Source organism: Alligator mississippiensis, chromosome 11 (genome assembly GCF_030867095.1).
Source record: "Alligator mississippiensis isolate rAllMis1 chromosome 11, rAllMis1, whole genome shotgun sequence".
Lineage (NCBI taxonomy): Eukaryota > Metazoa > Chordata > Crocodylia > Alligatoridae > Alligator > Alligator mississippiensis.
Window position 1 is genome coordinate 34,871,544 of NC_081834.1, and position 26,732 is coordinate 34,898,275.

The window sequence follows — 26,732 nt, forward strand, 5'->3', positions numbered from 1 at the left end:
CACCTGATCCTGTCCGATGGGTGTGTCCCCAGAACTTACGTGTTGGGTTGCGCCTCACCCTGAAGGGAGCCCTGACAGTTGCCTGCCGTGGTTTGGTCTTCTATGTTCCAGTAGTGAGGCCCCCTCCCGGGGTTTCTCGCTACTCTTGGTACTACCTGTTGCAGATGTTCTTGGGGCTCCACCTCCCCTACACCCCAGCCAAGCGCCAACCCTCAGGGCCCCTGGATGGTGGATCTTTGGCCTGCTCCTTGGCTCACCTATTCCCGACAACCACGGGGCGTACAATTGTCTCTGCCTTCGCACCCGTCCCTCCTCCAAGGCTTTTGCCCAATTTTGCCTCAGTCTTCCTCTGTGCCCCTGGACCTGTGGAGGGTCTTTCCTCGGTCGCCACTCTGTGCACCCTCCAAAATGGAGTAGATCAAAGAAAAAAAAAAAAAGAGAAAAAAATAACGAAAGGGTCTGGGTGTGGTCTTCTGCCAACCTCACTCATGGGTCTGCCATCTTTAATCTTCTCTGATCCCCCGACGTCGTCCCTCTTTTCCTCAGTGGTCCCACAGATCAGGGTGTTGGGCTTCTCTAACGTGGGAAGAGCCCCTCTCAAGGGATCCCCGTCTCACCCCTACCTGGGCTGCTGACCTCCCTGGGACATTGGCTGGGGAGCAACCTTGCCCTCCAGTGTCCCTGCCATTTCTCCCACCATTTTCCACCACCGGCTTTTAAATCCGCTGGGTGACGGTATTTTATGACGTTATCTGCTGGTGCCGCCGCCGCCAGCTGGCAATAAAAGCAGCTGATAAACTATGCCAGTGGCCCTTCTTGGCACGGCTCACTGTTCCCTGTGGGAGGTAAGTACTTCTTCTTTTTAGGGCTCTTTTTCCCTTTTCTCGGGCATGTCGTCCCTGCCCTGGGTCCCACCACGGGAGGCCGTTCTAGCGCCTCCATTTTTATTCTCCTGGGACACGCCTCTTTATTAGCCAATATAATTCAGTGCATATCTGCTACTCTATTTAATATTGCAAATTTGTTATTAACTGAAAAGTTACATTTGACAAACTTCCTGAAAAAGCTACTGGAACAGGCTTCCATGCACCCCAGATTCCCCCAAGGTATTTCATAAAGATTCATAAACACCAGTCTTTCAGGTTTGTTTATTTTTTTACCTTTAATCAAGTGCAGTGCAATTTATTCTTCCTTTAAGTCATTTTTGGGTCTTGTATATTTTAAGTTTTCCAAGGCTGCATATTTTAAGGTGGCATATCGGCTGATACTGATCTGATTTCTGATACCAGCCTGGCAGCTTGAAGATTAGTGTCCAGCTGGTAAGTCTGTTGTGGTGGAAGGTGGGGGGAGAGGGGTATGGTGGGGAAGATCAAGGCCCCTGCAGTGAGGGAGGGAGTGGGACTGGGGCTGGCGCTACCCAGCTGGGGCGGGGCACGGAACAGAGCTGCAAGCTGCTTGTCTTGGGGACGCGGGGAAGGGGGGGGCTACTCTTGCTGTTGCGCACACCCAGGGAGGGCATGGGTGGCATGTACCCCCAGATCTGCATGGGCAGGGCAGACTGCCGCTGCAGGCTGGGGCTGTGCCAGGCTTTTCCCAGTGGGAGGGAGGGTTGGCCAGGTTGCACTCAGGGCAGGCAGCAATGGCACTGGGAGGGGGCTACGGGGGAACTGCAGTCACCCCAAAATACACTGTAGGCTGCCAGCCCAACCTTTGCCAGGAAGAGCCCAGCGCAGCCTCAGCCCCAACCCACCCTGCCCCATGCAGATCTGGGGGCACATCCCAACCCCATGCCTTCTTGGGGTGCACACAGTGGCAGGAGCCGCCCCCCCCATGCCCCTCCAGATGAGCTATGGCTCCAACCTATGCCTGCCCCACCCCAACTGGGCAGCATCTGTCCCATCCCCTGCCCCAACCCCAGTCCCACTCCCTCCTTCACCATGGGGGCCTTGATCTGCTCCCCCATGCCCCTTCTTTCCCCCCTCCCCTTAGACCACAATAAATGTACCAGCTGCACACAGCTCTCCATGCTGCCAGGCTGTGCTCCTTGCCACCTACATGTTGCTCTGTGGCTACGCACATGTATGGACCATTTATTGGCCAAATTATCAGCCACATCAGGCTGATTTCTGATACAGGCAATTTTCTTTATATTGGTGCTGATCCAATATTGGACCAGTGTATCAGCGCATCTCTGCTGCATGCACATATTAAAGAATGTATGGGAATGCTCAGAGTTTGCTTTCCTGGTAGAAAAACTTACCTGGAGACTTCTGCACAGACATTCAAATAATGCACTGCTGCACAACCAGGGGCCTCTGTATACCATCTCAGTCTGCTTTGCAAGCTCCCAGTCTGCTTGGTGACAGATGACAGTAGTGCACAGGGCATGCCTGATTGGCTGATAAAGACTGTCTCACAGGCCATGTCTCTTTGCAGCATGATATGAAGGGGGGATTGTGAAGGGGGTCCCTGCTTCCAAACTGAGTGACACACTGTCTCCCTGACTTGCTGGAGGGGAGGGGCACTTGGGAGCAAAGCATGCTAGGATGCTGGAGGACTGTGCTGCAGCTTCTCTCAGAAAGTACACTTACAGAAGTAAATTCTCCCAGGAGAAACTCTACTGGGAGCCATTTAACCCCGGCAGTTCCCTGAGTAATTTTTTTTGTGGAGTAGCCATTTTTGGTCTGGGAATAAAATCCTGAATGTCTATATATTTGTGGTTTCTCCTGGGAGAGCAGTGACACTCCCAGGAGAAACTGAATGTCTGGATGTGGCCTAAGTCTGTTTTAAATGGCAACCTTGCTTTTTTTTTTTGTATTGCTGCTTATGTTGTTATCAATTACGTTTTAAAAGTCAGGTGAGATGTTGTTATTTCACTGTTCAGAGAGAGAGTAGTTGCTAAATTATGATTTCCAATCTTATCTTTTCCAAATGTTATCCAGTGGCACTTTAAATTAAGCTTCTTGAGTACACATTTCATAAGACTAATCTGGGATGTTAAACTTGTGCCAAACTAGCTGCTGAAGTAATGTTATGTTAGGATTACCAGGTAGTCATAGATTCATAGATGCTAGGGTCAGAAGGGACCTCAACAGATCATCGAGTCCAACCCCCTGCATAGGCAGGAAAGAGTGTTGGGGTCAGATGACCCCAGCCAGATGCCTATCCAGCCTTCTCTTAAATACCCACAAGATAGGGGAGAGCACCACCTCCCTTGGAAGCCCATTCTAAATTTTGGCCACCTTTACCATAAAGAAGTTTTCCTTGATATCTAGCCTAAATCTGCTCTCTGTCAGTTTGTGACCATTGTTCCTTGTTACCCCAAGAGGCGCCCTGGTGAGCACAGCATATCCGATCCCTTGCTATGTTCCCCTAATGAATTTGTAGGCGGCCACAAGATCACCTCTCAGCCTTCTCTTGTGGAGGCTGAAGAGGTCCAGGTCATTGTTTCATAGTGTCATAATTGGTATGGCCGGAAGGGACCTGAGCAGATCATCAAGTCCGACCCCCTGCCATGGCAGGAAAGAGTACTGGGGTCAAACAACCCCGGCAAGGTGTTCATCTAGCCTCCTCTTAAAGACCCCTAAGTTAGGAGCCAGCAACACTTCCCTTGGAAGTTAGTTCCAGATCCTAGCCTCCGTAACAGTGAGGTAGTGCCTCCTGATATCTAGCCTGAATCTACCCTCTGCCAGCTTGTGACCATTATTTCTTGTCACTCCTGGTAGCGCTCAGTGGAACAGGGACTCTCCCAATGCCTGCTGGTCCCCCCTGACTAGTTTGTAAATGGCCACTAGATCCCCCCTCAGCCTTCTCTTGTGGAGGCTGAACAGGCTCAGGTCCCTTAGCCTCTCCTCGTAAGGCCTGCCATGCTGACCCCTGATCATGTGGGTGGCCCTCCTCTGGACCCTCTCCATGTTGTCCACATCCCTCCAGAAGTACGGCCCCAGAACTGGATGCAGTACTCCAACTGCGGCCTGACCAGTGTCGCATAGAGGGGGAGGATCACCTCCTTGGACCTGCTTGAGATGCATCTGTGGAAGCATGACAAGGTGTGGTTGGCCTTCCTGACCACATCCCCACACTGTCAGCCCATGTTCATTTTGGCATCAATAATGACTCCAAGATCCTTTTCTGCCTCTGCACTGACAAGAAGGGAGTTCCCCAGCCTGTAGGTATGGTACTAGTTCTTCCCCCCCAGGTGCAGCACCTTGCACTTGTCAGTGTTGAAACCCATCCTGTTCTTATCCGCCCACCCCTGTAAACTGTCTAGGTCTGATTGCAGCCTATTCCTCCCTTCTAGCATGCCCACTTCCCCCCACATCTTAGTGTCGTCTGCGAATTTGAACAGGGTGCTTTTTACCCCCTCATCTAAGTCACTGATGAAGATGTTGAACGGTGCGGGTCCGAGGACCGAGCCCTGGGGGACCACACTGCCCACATCCCTCCAGGTCAAATACGACCTGTCCACCACCACTCTCTGGATGCAGCCCTCCAGCCAGTTACCCATCTGACTGTATAGGCGTCGACGCCACAGTCCGCTAGTTTTTTAATGAGAATGGGGTGAGAGACAGTGTTGAAGGCCTTCCTAAAGTCCAGAAAGACTACATCCACTGCTACCCCTGCATCTAAGGATTTTGTGACCTGGCCATAGAAGGCCACCAGGTTGGTCTGACAGGACCTGCCCCAATGAACCCATGTTGGTTGCCCTTAAGCATAATCTCCTGCTGGCCCCTCATGGACATGCGCCAGAATAATTCTCTCAAAAAGCTTACCCAGGATTGAGGTAAGACTGACTGACCTATAGTTTCCTAGTTTCTCCTTCCTCCCTTTTTTCAAAATGGGAACCATATTGGCCCTTTTCCAGTCCTCTGGCGCCACGCCAGAGCACCATATGTGCTCATAAAGCTATGCCAGGGGTCCCGCAATGACCTCTGCTAATTCCCTCAGCACCCTGGGGTGGAGATCATCAGGACCAGCTGATTTAAATATGTCCAGTTCCTCCAAAAGTTTCCTGACTAGGTCCTCACTAACCCTAGGCCTGGGTGCGCCTCCCCTGGGTCCTATGTGGGTCCCAGTTGGGGGTGTGTGACCCAGTCCCTGCTCAGAAAAATGGAGGCAAAGAAATTGTTAAATAGGTTAGCTTTGCTGTCTGGTGCGATGACCAGATTCATAGATGCTAGGGTCGAAAGGGACCTCGATAGATCATCAAGTCCGACCCCCTGCATAGGCAGGAAAGAGTGCTGGGTTCAGATGACCCCAGCTAGATGCTTATCTAACCTCCTCTTGAAGACCCCCAGGGTAGGGGAGAGCACCGCCTCCCTTGGGAGCCCATTCCAGACCTTGGCCACTCTAACTGTGAAGAAGTTCTTCCTAATGTCTAGTCTAAATCTGCTCTCTGCTAGCTTGTGGCCATTATTTCTTGTAACCCCTGGGGGCGCCTTGGTGAATAAAATCTCACCAATTCTAGATTTCCTAGCATTTCCTGCAGAGGCCCCAAGTTACCTGGTACCTTCTTTTTGCCCCCTATGTATTTAAAAAAGGACTTCTTGTTGTCCTTGATCAGGGTAGCTAGTCCCAGTTCCATCTCCGCCTTGGCCTTCCTGACTGCCCCCCTACAGCCCCGAGCAACCGAGATATAGTCCTCCCTGGTGACGGCCCCTCCCTTCCATTGGGTGTACGCCTCCCTTTTGGCTAGGAGACGTTCCCGTATGCTTTTGGTGAGCCATGGAGGCTTTTGCGCCCTCTTACCCCCTTTGAGCCGTGTTGGGATTACCTCCCTTTGGGCTTGGAGGTTCGTCTCCTTAAGGAATGACCACTCTTCTTTAACATCCAACTCCTCTCCCCTCCGGGACCTCAGTACCTCCCCAACTATTCTCCTTACCTCATTGAAATCCGCCCTCCCGAAGTCCAGGGCTGCTGCCTTGCTGCAGGCCTTTGCCACCTTGCACTGGATGGTGAATTTCAACAGGCGATGATTACTTGCCCAGGTGGTCCCACCCTCACCAGGTCATTGCCCATGGCCGGAAAGATGGGGGTGCGGCGCTCTGCGTCTAGGACCAGATCCAACAAGGCATCTCCCCTGGTGGGGCTGTGCACCTCCTGGGTTAGATGGAGGTCCTGTATCTCGGCTAGTAACCTACATGAGCAGTCAGACCTGGCTGACTGCTCTTCCTAGCAGATGTCTGGAAAGTTCAGGTCACCCACTATGACCACGTCCTTTGACCTAACCGCCTCTGTGAGCTGACTTAAAAATTCCCGGCCTAGTTCCTCCCCTTGGTTGGGTGGTCTGTAGTAGACCCTCACCGTTAAGTCCCTTTCCCCTCGACTTCCTTGTATTCTAACCCAGAGCACTTCAGTGTGCCCCTCCTCTAACCCCATGCTACTCGTTGAGGATGTGTATTTCTCCTTGATGTAGAGCGCCACACCCCCACCTTTCCTCCCTGTCCTGTCCCTCCTGTACAGCCTATAGCCCTTGATATTTACCACCTAGTCATGTGTTGGGTTGCACCACGTTTTGGTGAGCCCCACTATGTCTAGCTTGGTGTCAGCTAGCAGGAGGGTAAGTTCCTCCTGCTTGTTCATTTGAGGCCTCCTGAAGATATGTGCACTGGCCCCCTAATCTCAGTACTACCCGGGCCCCTGTTGCTTACCTGGGTATTTGTTCTTCTTGTTGTCAGTCTAGGTTGGGTTGTTCTTGTGGGTGACACTTGGTTTAGTGGTCCAAGGCTTCCTCTGCCCTTGTCTTCCCCTTCCCCCAATGAGCCTAATTTAAAGCCCGCCGGATGAGATCCGCCAACCTAGAAGAGAACACACGCTTACCTTTGCGGGAAAGGTGAAGCCCATCCCACCCGAGCATGTCTCTCGTCCTGATGTGTGGGTCGTTGTCTGGGAAGCCAAAGCCCATCTTGAAACACCATTCCCGAAGCCGCAAGTTGTCCTGAATGTCATGTCGTCTTCCACATCCACTCACTCGTAGGACAGAAAAGAATACCACCTGTGCCCCTATCTCCTTCAGCATGCCCCCCAGAGCATGGTAGTCTGTCATCAGGTGATCAGGGCTTCTCCTGGCCACAACATTAGTGCCCACATGGATTAGGACCATGGGGTAGTAATCAGTGGGCTGGATCATGGCCTGGATCATCCCCATCACATCCTGAATCTTTGCTCCGGGCAGGCAGTAGACCTCGCGTGTCGAGGGGTCCTGGCGACAGATGGGACCTTCTGTACCTCTCAGGATGGAGTCCCTCAGTCTCTCCTCATAGGGCTTGTCCTGTAAGCCCCTAAGCATATGAGTGGCCCTTCTCTGGACCCTCCCAAGTCAATCAACATCCTTCTTGAAGTACAGTGCCCAAAACTGGATGCAGTACTCCAACTGCAGTGTGACCAATGCCGCATAGAGGGGAAGTATCACCTCCTTGGTTCTATTTGTCATGCATCTGCTGATGCATGATAAAGTGTGGTTAGCTTTGCTGATGATTTCATCACACTGACAACTTATGTTCATCTTGGAGTCCACTATGACTCTGAAATCCCTTTCCATTTCTGTGCTGCTGAGAGGGTCACTTCCCAGCCAGTAGGTGTGCTGGATATTTTTGTGCCTTAGGTGCAACACTCTGCACTTGTCCTTGTTGTACTGCAGCCTATTGTGGTGTACTGCCCACTTCCCTAACCTGCCCAAGTCTGCCTGCGATCATTCCCTACCCTCCAGAGTGTGCACTTCACCCCACAATTAAGTATCATCCTCAAACTTGGACAGAGTACACTTCACACCCACTTCCAAGTCACTGATGAAGATATTGAAGAGTACAGGTCCAAGGACTGAACCCTGTGGGACCCCACTACCCACATCCTTCCAGGTTGTTACTGACCCATCTATTACCACTCTCTGGGTGCGAATGCTAAGTCAATTTGCCACCCACCGGACCATGTAAACATCTATGTCGCAGCTTCTTAATTTATTTATGAGGATGGGATGAGATACCATATCGAAGGCCTTGCTAAAATCCAAGAAAAAGACATCCCCCTCTACTCCTGCATCTAAGCATTTTGTGACCCTGTCATATGAAATCAGATTGGTCAGGCATGATCTACCTGCTACAAATCCATGCTGGTTTCCCTGCTGCATTAATTTTCCCACTGGATTCCTACAAATATGATCCTTCATCCTCTTTTCAAAGACCTTTCCAAGGATGGAGGTGAGACTGACTGTAATCACTCGGATCCTCCTTCCTCCCCTTCTTGAAAATAGGGACCACACTGGCCCTTTTCCAGTCCTCCGGGACCTGACTCAAGTGCCATGAGTGCTCAAACAGCTGTGCCAGTGGTTCTGCTATGACACCGGCCAATTCCTTCAGTACTCTCGGATGCAGTTCATCCGGGCCTGCTGACTTGAACACATCAAGTCCATTCAAGCGACTCTGCATCGAGTCAGCGTCAGCAGTTGGTAGGCTGGTGCCCATCTGATGCCCGTTGAAGAACTCATTAAGAGACTTATCTCGTACCCCCTGTCTGTCACTAACTGCTTCTTCTTGTTCAGTAGGGATCCTATGCTGCCCTGTGCCTTTCTTTTACTCCCTACATACCTAAAGGAAGACTTTTTGTTGTCTTTCATTCATGTTGCCAGCCTCAGCTCTGTAGCTGCTTTGGCTTTTCTAACTGCCTCCCTGCAAGTGCGGGCCAAGTAGGTATACTCCTCCTTGGTAGCTTCTCCCTGCTTCCACTGCCTATATGCCTTCTTTTTTGCCCTTAGGCTCCCCTGGGTTTCCCTGTTTAGCCAAGGAAGTTTTTTATTTCCTTTTCCCTCGTACTGGAATAGTTTCCCTCTGTACCCGAAGGATCGTTTCCTTTAGAAATGACCACCCTTCCTGGACACCCATCTCGCCAATACTCTTATCCTGCAGTGCGTCATTGACTAGACTTCTAAGCACACTGAAGTTAGCCTTCCTGAAATCAAGCACTACTAGTTATTTTACCCACCCTAGGCCATATGGTGAATTATTCTTAATAATCCATCTACAGTACATTTATTTTATGCCATATACTAACTCTTAACAGTTAACTTTTAATTTAATTGTAATGAAATGGTTATTGTTTGCAACCTAGAATAATTCATTCTTAAGGACACATTGATACAAAACTACCATAAATATTATATCTTCTACTGCAGACTTCTTCTGTGTGTTTATTTACAATAATAAATCATTAACAGAAAATAACTATCTTCTTACACTGAAATCAATGTTTAATTAAGAAGCCTAATTTTAAAAGCAGGACCAGGTATCTTAAAAATATAGATAATTTTCCTCTGCTCTTACACATTTGTTTTGCATGTGTACATTTTAAAATGTATTTTATAATTATTATAACATGTAACAATAGTGTTGTGGGAAAATCATGGCCCTGACTTATGCCGAATTTTAACCATTGCTCATCTTATTGGTGATGTTTCCAAATGAGAAGAAAAAGGCAAAAAAAATCTCCAGATGTAGATACTGATTAATCCACTCTGAACTGTTCAGTGCATTACTCACTCTGTCAGTTCCAAATTTTGTAACTGCTAGCTTTTCAAAAACAGCAGGAAGAACACACAAACTAACCAAACCATTAGCAACCACCTGCCCCCTTTTGTTTTTGAGCTTACTCCTTCACCTAAATCAAGAATATGCATTTGCCCCTTTATAACATGATCTAGAGCCCTAGCAGGCTGGCCCATTGAAGTCTGTGAGCCAGGAAAGTTGTCTTTGACACAGAAACTGTCTGTAGTTTAGCAAACTCAATGATGGCCAGATTTGCAAAGGTACTTAGATGGTAATCAGGATCCTTAGGTGCCCCAAATATCTTTGAAAATCTGCCCCTTAACTGCTCCCTTGTCTCATTTTCACATTTCATAAAGTGGACCATGTTGTTACAAGGACAAACTAGTAAGTATTTTTTGAGGTGAAAAATATTTTGAAGTGCAAAGCTAAATAGTAGTATAGACCTTGAGTTGGATTCCTTTCTCATTTACTATCCTTTTCAACTTGGGCTAGGGACAGACATTACACATAAACCAGCTTAAGTGATAAGAAACTGGTTTAAACCTGTAACAGAACAGACATTCAGTGCACATAAATCAGTTTGAAAATGGCTGAAACCGGTTTGAGGTAAACCTGGTAGAATGTAGTGTCAGACTTAACTGATTTGAGTCAAACCAGTTTACTCAGTGTCTGTTCCAGACCCCTTGCTGGTTTATGTTACACTTATAGAACTACTGATTTCTGTAGACTTAATCAAGATTTGTATCAGTTGTGCTAAATCTCTCTGGCCCTAAAGTCCAGATCCTGCAAAAAGGGCCAGTCCATAAGCTGGATCTAGTATAGAGTTGGTCCACAGATATGATCTGGCTCTGGCAGAGCCCCACATATCAGATGTAGCCATAAAATAACCACATACTGGCAAAATCTGGGACATGGGATGATGTTATGTCACAGAGCTCTCCATGGGTCCAGAAATCTGGCAGTGGTATGGAGCAGTTAACACTGCTGCCAAATTCCTGGATCCTTGGGGAGCTCCAAGAGCCAAATGACAAAGCTCTGCAGGCCAGATCCAGCTCACAGGATGGAGGCTAAGCACCTGATTTACATTGCTTTGAGTTGTGAGAAAAATCAGGCATCAAAACATTCCATCTGATACATTCTCCCACCACTTGCATTTAGTCAGAAAGATAAAATACCTCTATGCTTTGAATTTTACTTTCCTAGAATATGTATTTTGTCTTTGTATCACAAATAAAACATTTGTCATACGAATATGTTGTTAATGAAAGGTATCCATTTTCTGTATAGATAAAGCCCATGATAGATATGTTTAGGAACGAAGGCCCAGATTCACAAAGTTATGTATGTGCCTAACCGACATGTTAAAAACAGTGAGATATTAAAATCAGTGGGAGGGGGGCTCCTACCCTTGTGAATTTGACCCTCCTAAAAATTAATCCAAAGTGAAAACTATTCTAACAATCCTTGGGTTCGTTCTAAGTACATTTAGAGAATATTTTTGTTACACTTCCCCTACCTTAATTTCCTTTCAAAGCTACTGATGCTTACCTTTAACCTCTAGTATTATGGGTAGCAGAGGTGCTGAGTACATGGGGGCCTGAGGGCCCTGGCCCCCCTGTGGAAGTGGACTGTCACCTGAAATGTGTAAAACTTTCCACACATCCATCATCTTAGCCCCCCTCCCACCTCCCCAGCAAAAATAAAAGTTAGTACCTATGACACATAGGCTTACTTGGGGAGAATGGCCTTGCAGTGGGCACTAAAACCCTTTAGTGTTACCCATCAGCTCTATACCCTTTTATTGTCTGTGCTTTTAGCCTGCCCTATTGCATAGTATACAGTTTTAATAAACACTTCCTTTTTCAGGCCGTCTCAATTGGTGGTCCACAGTGTGTACAAGCTGCAAACGTCTTCTTCCATTGGCTACAACAGGTGATGGGAACTGTCTCTTACATGCTGCCTCATTAGGTAAGAGAGAGTCTGCTTGTGATACATGTAAGCTTTATTTTTTCCAGCAAAAACACAGAAGTAATGTATTTTAGATGGAAAGTTTCTTTGTTAACAGGATGCCTCAGGTATAGTATACTCTACTGTTCTTGTTCTTCCACCCATAGCAATGCTTAGTAAAAGATGCTAAAGGATAAATGTAGTTTTCTGTTTGTCTTTTGAAATGGAACTGAAATAACAAGCTAACCCTTGTCTGTAAGGCTAGTGTATGGGCCCCTCTACACATGATGGCAAAAGTGCAATGGGATCCAGTGTTCAATCCACACAGTCACAACTCCTGTCATGCTACACGTGCATGGCAGGAGGCGTGTTTGTGGAATCACACATTAGATCCCATCATGCCTTCTTGCCAGTGCAGTGGGAACCTAATCCCAGGCTCCACCTGCACCAGCACAGAGCAAGCTCCTGTGGCCCCCTCAGTCCCCGCAGTTGAGGAGCTCTCAGCTGTGGGGGTAGCCCAAACACCCTCAGCTCTGGAGGTTTCACACATCCCAGCACATCCATGGGGCCCTGCTGCACATGCAAATTAAAGTATGATAGCAGCCAGCTATAAAGTTAGTACACATTTCCAAGCTCTAACTTTATGACTAGGGACAGAACTTACACATAAACCAGTTTAAGTGATCAGAAGCTGGTTTAAACCTGTAACAGAATAGAAGTTCAGTGCACAAAATGGCTAAAAATAAAACTAGCTGAAACCTGGTTGGAAGTAGTATCAGACTGAACTGATTTAGGTCAAACCAGTTAATGGAACTTGTGTTTCAGACCCCTTCCTGGTTCAAGTTAACTCACAGTCCCCTGGGATCTCAGGATGCTTTGCAGCCCTGGGCTCTGCTGTCTGCTCCAGCAGAGCAGGGTAGGTCCCACCCCTCTTCTCCCTAGCTGGACCACTATCACTGCTCCAGCTGGCTGAGAAGGGTGTGGTGGTGGGAAACCTGGTTCTAGACCCCAGGGGAGGTCTTCCTGGTGGGAGCAGAGCAGCCCTTTACAGGCTGTTTCCTCACTCACCATTGGAGTGGGGAGGGGGCAGACCCTGGACCTGACTGGCAGAATGAGGTGGGGGGCAGGAGGCTTTAAGGAGCCCAGCTAAGGTGGGGGCAGCCCCAGGCTGGCAGGCTGAGGAGAAGGATGGAACAGCAGACTCCAGCTGGGGCCCTGTGCAGGCTGGGGGAGGGGTTTAAACCCCTCTTCCTCCCCTCCACTTCAGGGTGCTGAGCCAAGCCAATATCTGGCCACACACCCCCTCTCGAGCAGGGAGCAGGGTAAAAGCCTGTTAAGGGCTGCTTCACGCCTGCCAGATAGACCCATCTGGGGTCCTATGCAGGGTGAGGAGGGGGTTTAAACACCCCTCTCCTCCCCTCCACTAGCTAGGGGGTTTAAATCCTCTCCCCCATCATACTCAGTGGGCTTGCCAGGGCCTGGAGTAGGGAAAAGCCCTGGAGCACTTCTCTCCCAGCTTCCCTCCAGCTTTCTGGCCACTGCAGAAAGGAAGGCGTGCTCTAGCGCTCCCCAGCTTCTGGCCTGAGCCACCATAGACACATGACCTACATTTCCAGAATCAAAAGTAAATATCTGTTCACTTGCTTCTTGGTTCAGTCTGTGCAGTTTAGACTAATTTGCAAAGATTGAATCAGTTCAGCCCTAGGCTTTTTTGATTTTCTGTACTTAGCCTATAGATGATTAGAGCTTTTAATGTCATAATAACTACTTTGCACGTGTAGCTTGTCTCAGGGTAGTTGCACAATTAATCAGTTGATTGCACAATATCTGGAACATGTAGAGGGGGCTGCTGTTACCTATAATTTGTCCGGTCCTACAGCCTTGGTTCAGGCAAAATTCCTGTTGGCTTCAGGCTTACTATTTCATCATGAGACTCATCTTCTCCTGATATTTGCTAAACATTCATCTTGCCACCAGTAAAAATTTAAAATCTAAATATGCTTGATGTATTCAGTCCTTTGAAAGGGCAACTACACGGGCAACAGAACTTAATGTAAGGTAGAACTTTTTTCCTGTGTGTTTGCAGTTGATTCAAGGACACCATAAACTTTCTACAAATGGCATCAAAGAAATACAACCTTGTGGTTCTACTGTTAGAAATTAATATGTTGTTTATTTCCTGACAGTTATTTGGGAGCTGAAATTTCACACCAGTAAAACTTCAAAAGACGTCTTCTTTTTAAAAAGTGTTTTTCTAGTCATGTAGAGGGGATCATTTTATTTTTGAAACAGAAGGCAAATAAACAAGGAAATAAATCTGAATCCTTGCAAGGTTCCTTCATTTGGCTTTCTTTATCTAATTAATTTTACCTATGAGGGACTGTTTATTATTTATGACAGTTGGCTGGGGACTTTTGACTTGCACACTTTGGAAGAAAGATATTTAATGTGGATGGCTGGCAATATGATAATTGAAACATGGTTGCCTATGGGCATGTGTCATGGTGAGATGTATGGCTCTTTTGTGTTAGAATTCTTTTGCTTAGGAAGACATTTTTTGTTATCTTAACAGCAGTTTGAAAGCCTGTGGTTGCTTGTATTTTTAGACTCCTAATAATCATGAACACTGTTCTCTTTATTAGGACATGACTGCCGGAAGATGTTTTTTATCATGCTGTATGAAAGTGGAGGCCTGTGGGGTATCTGTCATTATTTGAGATACCCATAACTGCCTGTAGTTATCATTAGCATTCTGATCTCTGCACGGTCAATTGTTAACTCTGCAGTTAAAGTAAAAACCTGTGCATTGAGTGTTCAGTTCCTTGGCAAAGCTGAACTCATGCAAACACATATTATGAGACTACTGAGAACCTTAGTCATGTCTATCTGACTAGACTCTGTAAGAATTTCACACTCTTCTTCATTAGCCTTTTTATAGTGACTATTTTCATTAGGGAATCCAGAAAATAATGAATGGGAATTAGTGGTCATCAAGGAGAACTTTAACAAAGGATTGATAATATATGCTGCTTTTGTTTTTAGAGGAATGTTAACTTGTGTTTTCTGTAATAGTTTATTCTGTATCAATACTGGATCTGTTTCATTCATGGCTTTTATTTATTTATTTTTTTTTGCTGTAGGGATGTGGGGTTTTCATGACAGGGATCTGGTATTACGTAAAGCACTCTACACTATGATGAGAAGTGGAGCTGAAAGGGAAGCACTGAAAAGAAGGTGGAGATGGCAGCAGACCCAACAGAATAAGGAGGTCAGTATGGCCTAAAACAATTTGTATAGTGGATGTAATTTTCACCCATTCCTCTGATGTTTCTTGTCAAAGCTTTTGCTTCTACCAGATTCCATATGCATTTTTTTTTTTTGCATGAAAATAGACATTAAGCATGGAAGTCAGATGTGCAACTGAAGATATTAGTGTAGGCTAGTAAAACAAGGATGTGTATTGTTGCACCATCCATGTTCAAGCCTTGTTTGGTACCAGGTAAAAATTCAGGTCTCCAAATATAACTATTATTTACCTATGGAAAAAATATATAAAGACTTTAAAAGTCCAGGCTAAATCCAAAGAAAGAAGCTCTAAGCTAAAGATGAAAACTCCAGTAATCTGTGTGATTATGCTGAGAACCAAGAGCAGATATTGAAACACAGATTTTCAGCTGTAATCGTCAAGTAGTTTTAAGTTGGATCCTTCATACATTTTGCTGAAATAGGTCATGTCCACACAGAGTTTGGAAAAAAATGCATTTCAGAGTTCATTCTGCTCCTGTAGGTAAAGAGGACCCTGTCCGCTTCAGCCCCATTTTTCATTGGGATTAGATTTTTAAGGATTCTGTAGTGCAGAGGTTAGAGGTTATTTGTAGTGAAATGTGCCAAGGAACAAGCTAGGGTCCTGTGATTTCTGACAAATGATTTTTGATTTCAAAATGTACCAGCTCCCCCCTTCTGAAGCTCCCACTGAATGAATGCTTTCAACACAGGATACATCCCTTCCCAGTAGCACACATCTTGGCACTCCAGGCAGCTGTATTAGAAGCAGAATATGACCCCTTTTCAAGCTCTGCTCATATCACCAGTTCCTTCCCCATTTTCCTACAGAACTCAAGTTATGTGACGGTTTGCTTTGCACAAGGCCAGTTGTTACAAATAAACATTATTGTGATGTGGTTTGTAAGGGTTTAAAATGTACCCTTTTTTAACGAACATTCATAATGTTAAATAAAAAGCCTTTTTTTTCAGCAGAAATTAATTCTGCATGCGACTCCTTTGGACTAATGTCGCTGGGATCTGTTGGCATTGCTTTGCTATCTGGGTAGCAGAACTGGATTTCTTCAGCATCCGTTCTCAGTGCAAACTATTAAAAGACAAAAAACGTAGCAAATTGGATAAGAATTTGAGTAAGAGATAGCACCTTTGAAGACAACAATAGCTAATCTGTCCCAAAGCCCTGACATTCTCTTTCTCAGTTAATCCCTCTATTTTCTCAGTGTGAGAATTTGTGCTTCCACCAGTGGTAGATACAGTGGAATGAATAAAATAATTAATTTCCTAAATACTCCAGCATGAATGCTAGCCCTATACAACCAGATGAACAAGGCTAAACGATTGCGGCTGATATGAATACTATTCTCACACACACACACACACGCGCACACACACACACACACACACACACACACAGAAATGAATATATTCTCAGATAATGATGGCTAATGAGAGTGGGTGTACCAAAATATGAGCACGAACAAAAATCTAACTTGCATTTGCTGTCTCAAAGCTGTTTGTGTAGTCATTGACTGGGTCATCTTTGTTCTGCTTGAAAACACAATGGGACTAAAGTCACCTGCCTGCTCTTTATATCTTTGGAAATATTCCCCTTCAATCACCTAAAGAAGGAGGGGGAAGTAATTGCAAGTACTACGATCAAGGAAGGTACATATGTGGTTTGCTAGCAGCTCTCCCAGCCCCATCATAGCTTCAGGGTGAGAGCAAAGTTCTACAATAACCCTGGAAGCTGAGAAACAAAACATCAGAAATTTCACATGTGAGGTGACTGAATTTTGGCAGGAAAAATGTTGCATATGTATTTGTGCAGGAGCAAGTTTAAAGTCTCCTGAAAAAAAATTAAAAAACATCATATCTGTGTGTGTTCTGTTTTAATAACATATTGCTCTTCGTGTTCAAGAAGTAAATTATATTGTCATAATGGTTCAAAGCAATTGCACTTACGTATTCAAATAGCACCTGGTGTGAACTACAGTATTGTTTCACATGTCATGGTGTCTAGTAGGTGATGTTGATTATATTTTGTACTGTTGTATCCTACAATACATGCTCTTCTTTCTCCTAGTCGGGTTTAGTTTACACAGAAGAAGAATGGGAACGGGAATGGAATGAACTTCTTAAGCTGGCTTCAAGTGAACCTCGCACCCATTTTAGCAAAAATGGAGGTACTGGTGGTGGGTAAGTTTGGGTTGTAACAAATTTTTATAGCTCCTTATTCCAGCACGGAGTTATTCCTTATTCAACCAGTATGTGTTTTAGAGTAAGACAAATAATTGAAAAAGTTCATGGGATATTTGTGGCACTTTTAACTGTTTTATTTTGTACAATATAATACCATTATCTACTCATACTGTAATAATGCTCAGCATTTTATTGCAACCTCCTATTACAAATACCAAGTTGGGCAAGTGGTTCAGAGACAGATTTCTAAGCAACTATGCAGAAGAACCAGAATTCTACAAGTCCCAATTATTTGCTTTTTGGAGGTAATATTGAGGCAATCATGTTGATTCCTGAAAGAGATGGGGGATGTGCCTCACATCCTCAAAATGACCCTCCACCTCATTAAAAAGCTAGAAGGATAGCTTTTACTAAGGTGTTGGAGGTGAAGCACAGAAGTAGGGGAAGATAGAAAAACAAGGTGCCAAAAACTACATCAAAACCAAACTGTAGTTTTAGAAGATTGTCAGGAAGGACCCACAAATTATATTTTTCACTGTTTCTTATTTCATAGTCTTGATGATAAAAACATACAGCAACAGGTTGTTTATTCAAAATTCTGTGCTGCCAGATTAGGGCCATAGACCATGAATGTTGTAGACTTTGAACTATATGAGAAGTGGATGAAGCAGGTCATGGCTAGTTCTGTAGGTCATAGAAGTATTGTAGGTCATTGACACAGGTGTAGAGAGGTGAAGCTTGTGGCATTAACCTGGAGCAAAGCACATCTGTGGCAAAATGAACACGCTGTGCATTTAAAAATGTGAAAGACAGGCTGTGCCTTCACAGGCAGGCATTTTAAAGCATGAGAAAATGGGCAGTTCATTTAAGGGTAAATTTACTACCATTATGGGAAGGCTAAACTTCTTTTAGGTTTGCATCTTTAGAGTTTTCAGCTTTTAAAAATCATGACAGCATGACTTTTTCAAAGAGTTATTGGAAGTTTCCCAATCACAGACCCTGGCTCTCATGTGGGACTTCAATCACCCTGACATCTGCTGGGAGGGCAGTACAGCAGTGTGAAGGCAATCCAGCAAGTTTTTGGAGACTACTGGAGACAACTTCATGGTGCAAGTGGTGGAGCGGCCAACTAGAGGCCATGTTCTTATTGACCTGCGCTCATAAACGGGGAAGAATTGGTGGGGAATGTAGTAGTGGATGGCAACTTGAGCAGCAGTGACCATGAGATGATTAAGTTCAGGATCCTCAGGAAAGGAAAGATGGAGAGCAGTAGAGTAAGGACCTTGGACTTCAGAAAAGCAGACTTCAACTCACTCAGGGAATTCATAGACTCATAGATGTTAAGGTCGGAAGGGACCTCAATAGATCATCGAGTCCGACCCCCTGCATAGGCAGGAAAGAGTGCTGGGTTTAGATGACCCCAGCTAGATGCCTGTCTAACCTCCTCTTGAAGACCCCCAGGGTAGGGGAGAGCACCACCTCCCTTGGGAGCCCATTCCAGACCTTGGCCACTCTAACTGTGAAGAAGTTCTTCCTAATGTCTAGTCTAAATCTGCTCTCTGCTAGCTTCTGGCCATTATTTCTTGTAACCCCTGGGGGCGCCTTGCTGAGTAAAACCTCACCAATTCCGTTCTGTGCCCCCATGATGAACTTGAAAGAGCTCACGGGCAGGATACCCTGGGAAGCCAGTGTGAAGGAGAGAAGAGTCCAGGAGAACTGGCTGTATTTTAAAGAAGCCTTACTGGGAGTGCAAAAACAAACCATTCTAATGCGCAGGAAGACTAGCAAGTGTGGCAGAAGACTAGCTTGTCTTAGCAGGGAAGTCTTCAGTGAACTAAGCCACAAAAAGAAAGCTTATAAGAAGTGAAAACTTGGACAAATAAGGAGGAGTATAAGAGCATTGCTCGGGCCTTCATGGACGAAATCAGGAAGGCCACAGTGCAGCTGAAGTTGCAACTAGTAAGGGATGTGAAGGGTAACCAGAAGGCTTTTTACAGGTATGTTGGTAGCAAGAGGAGGATCAGTGAAAGTGTGGGTCCGTTACTGAATGGGGGAGGCAACCTTATGACAAAGAATGCAGAAAAGGCTGAAGTACTCAATGCCTTCTTCACCTCAGTCTTCACAGGCAAGGTCAGCTTCCAGACTACTGAACTAGGCAGCACAGTTTGGGGAAGAGGTAAGGAGTCAATAGTGGTGAAAGAACAGGTTAGGGACTATTTAGAAAAGCTGGACATATAAAAGTCCATGGGACCAGATGGGATGCATCTGAGGGTGCTGAGGAAGTTGGCTGATGAAATTGCAGAGCCATTGGCCATCATCTTTAAAAAAAATCATGGTGATAAGGGGAGGTCTGAAATGATAGGAAAAGGCAAAAATAGTGCCCATATTTAAGAAAGAGAAAAGGGAGGATCCAGGGAAGAGCATTCCAGTCAGCTTCACTTCAGTCCCCGGAAAAATCATGGAGCAGATTCTCAAGGAATCCATTTCTAAGCACCTGAAGAAGAAGAAGGTGATTAGGAACAGTCAGCATGGATTTACTAAGGGCAAGTCATATCTAACCAACCTGATTGCCTTCTATGACAAGGTGACAGGCTCTGTGGATGCAAGGAGACCAGTGGATGAGATAATTAGGAGACCCTCGGTATTCGTGGGGGATACGATCCCCGTGAACGGTGAAATCCGCGAATACTGATTGGGCACCCCATCAGACCCCACAGATGTGCCCTGCTTCCCCCCACCTTATTGCTCATGGGGCTCCCCCGCAACACCTAGGGACCAACCTCTTCACCCTGAGCACTGCTGTGGCTGCTCCGAGCACCGTCATGGCTGCCTCCAGGGGAAAAGATGCCACTGCCACCGCCTCCATCCACATCCCTGGTGCTCGCTCTGCCCACCTCCCAGCTCTGCCCTTTCCTGCGAATATTTAAATCCATGAATCCAGAGTTCACGAATAATGAGGGTTTCCTGTACCATGGTTTTAGCGAAGCTTTTCATACCGTTTCCCACAACAGTCTTGCAAGCAAGATAAGGAAGTACAGGCTGGATGAATGGACTGTAAAGTGGATAGAAAACTGGCTGGAACATTGGGCTCAGAGGGTAGTAATCAATGGCTTGATGTCTAGTTGGCAACTGGTATCAAGTGGAGTGCCCCAGGGATTGGTCCTGGGGCTGGTTTATTCAATGTATTCATCAGTGACCTGGAAGATGGCATAGAGTGTGCCCTCAGCAAGTTTGCGGGTGATACCATGCTGAGGGCAGTAGTAGATAATGCCGGAGGGTAGAGCTAAGATTCAGAGTGACCTAGATAAATTGGAGGATTGGGCCAAAAGAAATCTCATGGGACATGTCCACACATGCAAGTATGTGTGCTTGCAGCAGCTCAAAAAGAATCAGTACAAATTTGAGCCAGGGCTTTTTGCCTCAGTCCACATGCCCGGACATGCACTTTGTTGTGGAGCAAATTGTCCCACTTGGGGCAAAATAACTCTGCTTGGCTCCTCTTGGATCTGCAGCCAGGGGGAGCTAGAGCCTGGGGCCAGCATCTGTGCTGGCCCCAGAAGTACAAAAACCTGCCCTGGCCAGCAGCTCAGTTCTGCTTACCCTCAGGAACTTCTGAGGCCCAGCCACTTGGTATTTGGGGACATAGCCCCTTGTGCCAGCTGAACTGCTGAAGCAGCATCCCAAATTCACTTTTTAAAATACCCCAAAATCCACATTCTTCCACAATTAGAACAAAAGAGAGAGCGGGACTGATCAGATGGGCAATGTTTTATTGGTATATTTACAATCTTAAAGCAATTTGGAAGCCTACCAGTGTCTCTAGCATCATAATAAGATAAATACTAAATATCTACATGTTTTAATGTTTGCTTATCACGTGTTGGGTGTGTAATGGGAGGAGTGTGGGGTTTGCAGGTGAGGGGTGGGAAGGGGGGGTAGGGGTATGTGGGTGGGTGTGAAAGAATGTGGGGGGATGCAGGTCAGTGTGTGAGTATGTGTGGGAGGATTGTGAGTGTGGGGGCTGCTTAGGAGGGGTGGGTCCCCTGCCCCCCACAGGGCAACAGGGCAGAGCCTCCCCACACAGCACATGGACTACTCTGCCTGCAGTGTCCCAGCCCCCCCCCCCCCCCCACTCCCAGCCCCCACACTGGTCTCAAGCCCCCTGCTCATTCCCCTGCTGATCTCCAGCCTTGGGAGGCTGGAGATGAGTAGGGGAATGAGCAGGAGGCTAGAGAGAGCCAGGAAGATGAGCAGGAGGCTGGAGACAGCAGGGGAAGTCTCCAGCTTATCTCCAGGGGCTTGTCTCCAGCCTCCTGTTCCTTCCCCTGCTCATCTCCAGCCCCCTGCTTGTTCCCCTGCTTGTCTCCAGCCTCAGAGGCTGCTGCAAGTGCTGGTGAGTTTAGGGGGAGGGCTGGGAGAGCGAGCGGGGGCAGGGGGAATGAGCAGAGGACAAGGGGAACGAGCAGGGGGTGGGGAGAATGAATGGGGAGCTGGGGGAATGAACCAGGGTTGGCACTTACCGGGGCCTCCCCCATGGTCCCTTCCCCCTCTCCTCCAGCCCCCTAACCCCATACTTACCGGACACAAAGCCAGGTCCAGGTCCCTGCAGTTTGCACCGCTGCCTGTCCCACATGGGCAGGCAGTGTGCTTCAGCACCAGGAGAAGGGCCAGCCGGAGAGACACTCTGGCTGGTTACCAGAGCATCTCTCTGGAGGATTGAGCCTCTGGATGCCTCAGGGCATGGTCCGGGACCATGCCGTGCCCCACTTTTTTCCCCCAGGGTATTGTGTGACTCTTGGATATCCAGGGGTTTAATTTTTCCCTCGCACTGCAAATTTGCAGTGCAGGAACCGTTTTTTTGTTCCTGCATGTCCCTTATGCAGTGTCTCAAAGGACTTCAAGATGCTGCAAGAGACATGTGCACGCTTGTCTGGATGCACCCATGAGGTTCAACAAGGACAAGTGCAAAGTTCTGCACTTAGAATGAAACAATCCTATGCATCAGTACAGACTGGGGGCTGACTGGCTGGGCAGAAGCTCTGCAGAAAAGGACCTGGGGATTACACTGGACAATAAGCTGTATATGAGTCAACAGTGTGCCCTTGTTGCAAAGAAGCTAGCAGCATACTAGGCTGCATCAGCAGGAGTCTTGCCAGCAGTTCAAGGAAAGTGATTATCTTCCTCTATTCAGCATTGGTGAGGACACATCTGGAGTACTGTGTTCAGTTTTGGATGCCGCACTACAGAAAGGATGTGGACAAATTGGAGAAAATCCAGTTGAGGGCAACAAAAATGATGAGGGGGCTTGAGAACATGATTTATGAGAAAAGACAAAGGGAACTAGGCTTACAAGAGGAGACTGAGAGGGGATTTAATAGCAACCTTCAACTACCTGAAGAGGGTTTTGAAAGAGGATGGAGCCTGACTGTTCTCAGTGGTGGCAGATGACAGAACAAGGAGTGGTGGTCTCAAGTTGCAGCAAGGGAAGTTTTAGTTGGATATTAGGAAGAACTTTCTCACTAGGAGGGTAGTAAAACACTGGAACAGGTTACCCAGGGAGGTGGTGGAATCTCCATCCTTAGAGTTTTCAAAGACCCAGCTAGACAAAGCTTTGGCTGGGATGATGTAGTTGGGGATGGTCCTGCTTTGAGCAGAGGGTTGGACTAGATGACCTCCTGAGGTCCCTTCCAACCTTCATTTTCTCTAATTGTATGATTCTATAACTTGCCATGGGTTAGTGTGTGTGTGTGTGTGTGTGTGTGTGTGTGTGTGTGTGACCATACAGTGCTCTGATGAGATGTCAAGCCTGGAGGAAGTTAGCTAACAGTGATTGTCCTGGAGGTCTTAAATGTTTATGGAGATTACTTGGACACAAATAACATTAACTGGATCCAAAGACTGTATAGGAAGTTAGTAACGGGGTGATGTTTACTAAAATAAGGACCTTGTTCTTGCCTCATGGGCCAGCCTCAGAACCCAGGGTTACTGGAAGATGCACAGGCTGTGAACATCTTTGGTTTGGGGAAGAAAATGAGAGAGGAATTAACTCATTACAGCCATGTGCTATCACACACTGTAATACAACAGTGTACTTTTACAGAGCATATCAGACTTGAAACCTAATTCTGGTCAGAAGCCAATTGGCTTGCAAAGGATATACATCAGGATTCAGGGCAGGATTTCATCATAAAGGTTTAGAGTAACAAATCAGTGGTGCCATGACAACAAGCCATGTTCTAAAACACCCAGATCTATTTTTTTTAACAGAAGAAAAATAATAAAATATATATATATTTTAGGAGTAATAAAGTGCAGTGAAAATTTTGAGAGAGAATTATTAGATGATGGTTTCTCCAATTAGAATCAATTTGCTATTCTTTGTGCTAAAGTAAACAGCAGAAAAGTTCCTAGAGGCAGCAAGAGGTGAGCTCAGGGCATGTGTATCTAGTTTTAAGATGACCAGTATTACGTGATTTCCATATCTATTACTCTGGATTTGACCTGCAATAGTAGAAGTTGTAGCTACTTTCATTAAACTTCATAGATTGTAGAATTAAACTCTTTTGCAATAACTAGTCATCCAGCCATTACACTTAAAATGTTAGGCAATTAAAGTAGGTACAGCCCTCATGTTTTGGTTTGTCAATATAACTGAATTATATAGGATAGCTCCTTAAGTATATTTCAATTATATAAACTTACTGTAATGGGTATTTTGGCAATGAGGCCTATGGTAGGACTTAATCCTGTTGAATTTACTGACAGTATTTACTTAGTTTAAGCAAAAAAACACGTTTCAGAAAAAATATGGGGATAAATTATTTTGCACAGTATTTTACCAAGAAAATTAAATGATACCTTTGCACACAATATTGACTTCCTTCTAGATTTAGTTAGTATCTAACATGAAGCAGCATTGAAAGCTCAGTCTCAGTGAAGTTTTCCATACAGTAAAGTATAATTTAAATTGCAATAGAGCAGCCCTAAGAACACAAGAACTTTAATTTTCATTCAGAAATAGGGTATTATAACTGAAGTCAGCTGTTGTCTCTTCATTCAGTACATTCTTTTCTCTGGTTACTCTTGCCCCGCCAAAGAGAAGCTTGTGTGTTGCAGGTAATTATACAATGTGGAGGCGTAAACCACAGTAAGGGTAAAAAAACTCTTTAGAAAAAGTTTTTTAACTGTACGGTACTGTGCTGAAACAATGTGGTATTTTTGCAGCATTTTTAACTTCTTTATGATAGAAGCAAGAAATTCCTTGGAACAGTCTTTTCTTTTTCTATCTTTCTGTTGTATTTTTGTTGTTTTGATTGTTTCTTTGGCAACTTGCTTACCAGCCATGTTTATCTTATTTTTTTCTTACTTAGAATATATCTGGTAGTTATTTTTACTCTTTATCTCCATTTTGTGTTGAGAGACAGAGATACATATCCTATAAATTTGCTGTAATATTTTTTAAAAATTCACTTCACATTTCTACTATATTCAGCTATTCATCATCAGTTCTCACAACCTCATTCTGTCTTCCTCATGCTGTATTTTACGGAGTGCACAGCTTCAGTGTATTCCAATTAGAGATCTCCTGAAATGGAGGTGGTTGCATATGCCAGAGGCAGCCAGCCCTTTGAAAAAAATCTCTTTTTAGCTCCTTGCTAAGAAAAGGTAGTTAACAAGTAGTATCAGACTTTTTTTTCTTTTCAAGTCTTGTATAATTAGTTTAAATTGGAGTTACATGTTTTAAGTGTGTGCGGCATTTCTGCTATGGGGGAGGGGAAGTGGAAGTGGGAAATGACTGACAAATCAGATGCAAATTATTAGTGTAAGATTCCTGTTAAGAAAATAACAAGGACTAAACACTTCAGTCATTTCAAAGAATATTGCTTCAGTAAATGATTGAGTTTTTTTCAGGTTGCCATTCTAAATATACTTTTCCTTAGAATGTAGCCTCTAACTAAGAAAATAACTTTTCAAAGAGTATTATTTTTGAGTGACAATGTAAATACATTTAGGAGTTATTTATTAAGCTTAAAAATAAAAAATCACCTTTGAATTGTAGGTGCAGCAGAACAATTTGAAACAATTAAAGTTGTGTGCCTGTTGAAAGAAGCTCAGTAACAAACAAATTGTGAAATATGGCGCCTCATCCACTAGTGAGTTTTGTGATTGAAATTAGCGTATATGAAATCTACAGTTGTCAACCTCAACCAATTTCTTTGAGAACCTTTTTTCTATGAGAGCAAATGCGGAGGAAGACAGAGGGGAGGGAAAAATAGAGAATAGAGCGAAGCTGCAACTTGAGTTCTTGACCCCTATAAATTGAATTCTGCAGTCAGTTTAAATAGGTTAATTAACAATGAAGAAGTCATTGTTTCACAATTGACTTGCACACCTCATCCTCAATACTGGCAAAGTAAATCTCAGACTATCAATTGTTTCATTTATCTTCATCTCCAGCCAAAAGCAGTGCTATTGAATTGAAAAGCCATAAGAACTGTTTTGGTTTAAGAAAAAATAATCATCCATGCTTTATTTTTTTTAAAAGGACCTAGCCATTACTTTTTATTTGCCCTGTCTTCAAAACATCCTCCACAGCCTTATAGCCATTTTATAGAATATTTTTAGTCAAAGGGGCTAAGAAGCCTGTGGTAGTGACTAGTCTTATTCATTGTTAAGGCATCCCCTTCCTAGGGAAGATAATGGAGCCAGCCAAATGATAGATGTCACGTGCCTGTACAAATGAAGCTAAAAGGATGGAACCATTTATTTCAACACTTTTGTCCATCCCTGACTCAAGAAGATGTATATTGAAGGTTGTTTTTGTAGGTAGATGCTAATTTATCTTTAGAGCTCAGAGGCAGATAAACTTCCTCGATATTTTGTAGTATTCCCTTATGTCATCTTAAACTCAAAAACAGAAGGGAGATGGGGAAAATCAGGCATCTAGATAAACATAGATGACTCGAACTTTAAAGCTGCCTAAGTTATAGCAAAGGAGTACATTTCAACATACAAAATGTTACTAAGGCTCCTGATAGCTTAGTTAAAGTAAAGGTGCAATGGGATCTGATGTGGGTTCCCAACAATTGTGCATCCTGCCCTGCCACATGTACTTGGCATGAGGCACAGTTGTGAGTTCCTGCATCAAATCCCATATTGCCGTGCAGAAGGATCCCAATCCAGGGCTTTCCCCTGCACTGGCAAGTAGCAAGCATGGCTCCCCAATCAGAGCTCCCAGCCACAGGAATGCATCATATGCTCCCATGGCTGGGAGCTCTAGTCAGATGATGGTGCAGGCTCTGATCAGCTGACAGGGGCTCCCAGCCCCAGGAACACATGGAGCACACTTTAGATTCTGGAAATGCAGTTGCATGCCTGCAATGACCCAGGCCAGAAGCTGGGCATGCTAGAGCATGCCTCCCTGCTTGGGATGGAAAAGAAAGCTTGGGCCAAGGCTAGCCCACCCACCTGTGAAAGAGGGAGGTGCAAAGCATCTTGGGATGCTGGAGGACTGTGAGTTAACTTGAATCTGGAAGGAATTTGAGACAGAAGTGCAATAAATTGATTTAACCTAAATCAGGTAAGTCTGATACTACATCCATGCAGGTTTATCTTAAACTAGTTGATGTAGCCTTGTTGATGAGGTTTTTGATGCAATGCTTTCCTTAATAATAAGCAACCTTTATGTAATGCTTTACATCTTTTCGAAGTGGCATTAATGAGTCCTTGCAGTGCCCCTTAGAGGCAGGTAGACCATGGAAAGCCATT

The 26,732-nt window shown here is 45.3% G+C and overlaps 1 protein-coding gene across 11 annotated transcripts in view; it reads left to right on the forward strand.

Moving 5' to 3' along the window:
• The window catches only part of OTUD7A (OTU deubiquitinase 7A), a 306,759-nt gene that overhangs the window by 211,372 nt on the left and 68,655 nt on the right, over positions 1 to 26,732 (forward strand). For all 11 annotated transcript variants that reach the window (XM_059714799.1, XM_059714800.1, XM_059714795.1 and 8 more), the window contains 3 exons: positions 11,403 to 11,504; positions 14,624 to 14,751; positions 16,849 to 16,961. In XM_059714799.1, coding sequence (XP_059570782.1) covers positions 11,403 to 11,504; positions 14,624 to 14,751; positions 16,849 to 16,961 — 343 coding nt within the window. The remainder of the gene's footprint in view (positions 1 to 11,402; positions 11,505 to 14,623; positions 14,752 to 16,848; positions 16,962 to 26,732) is intronic.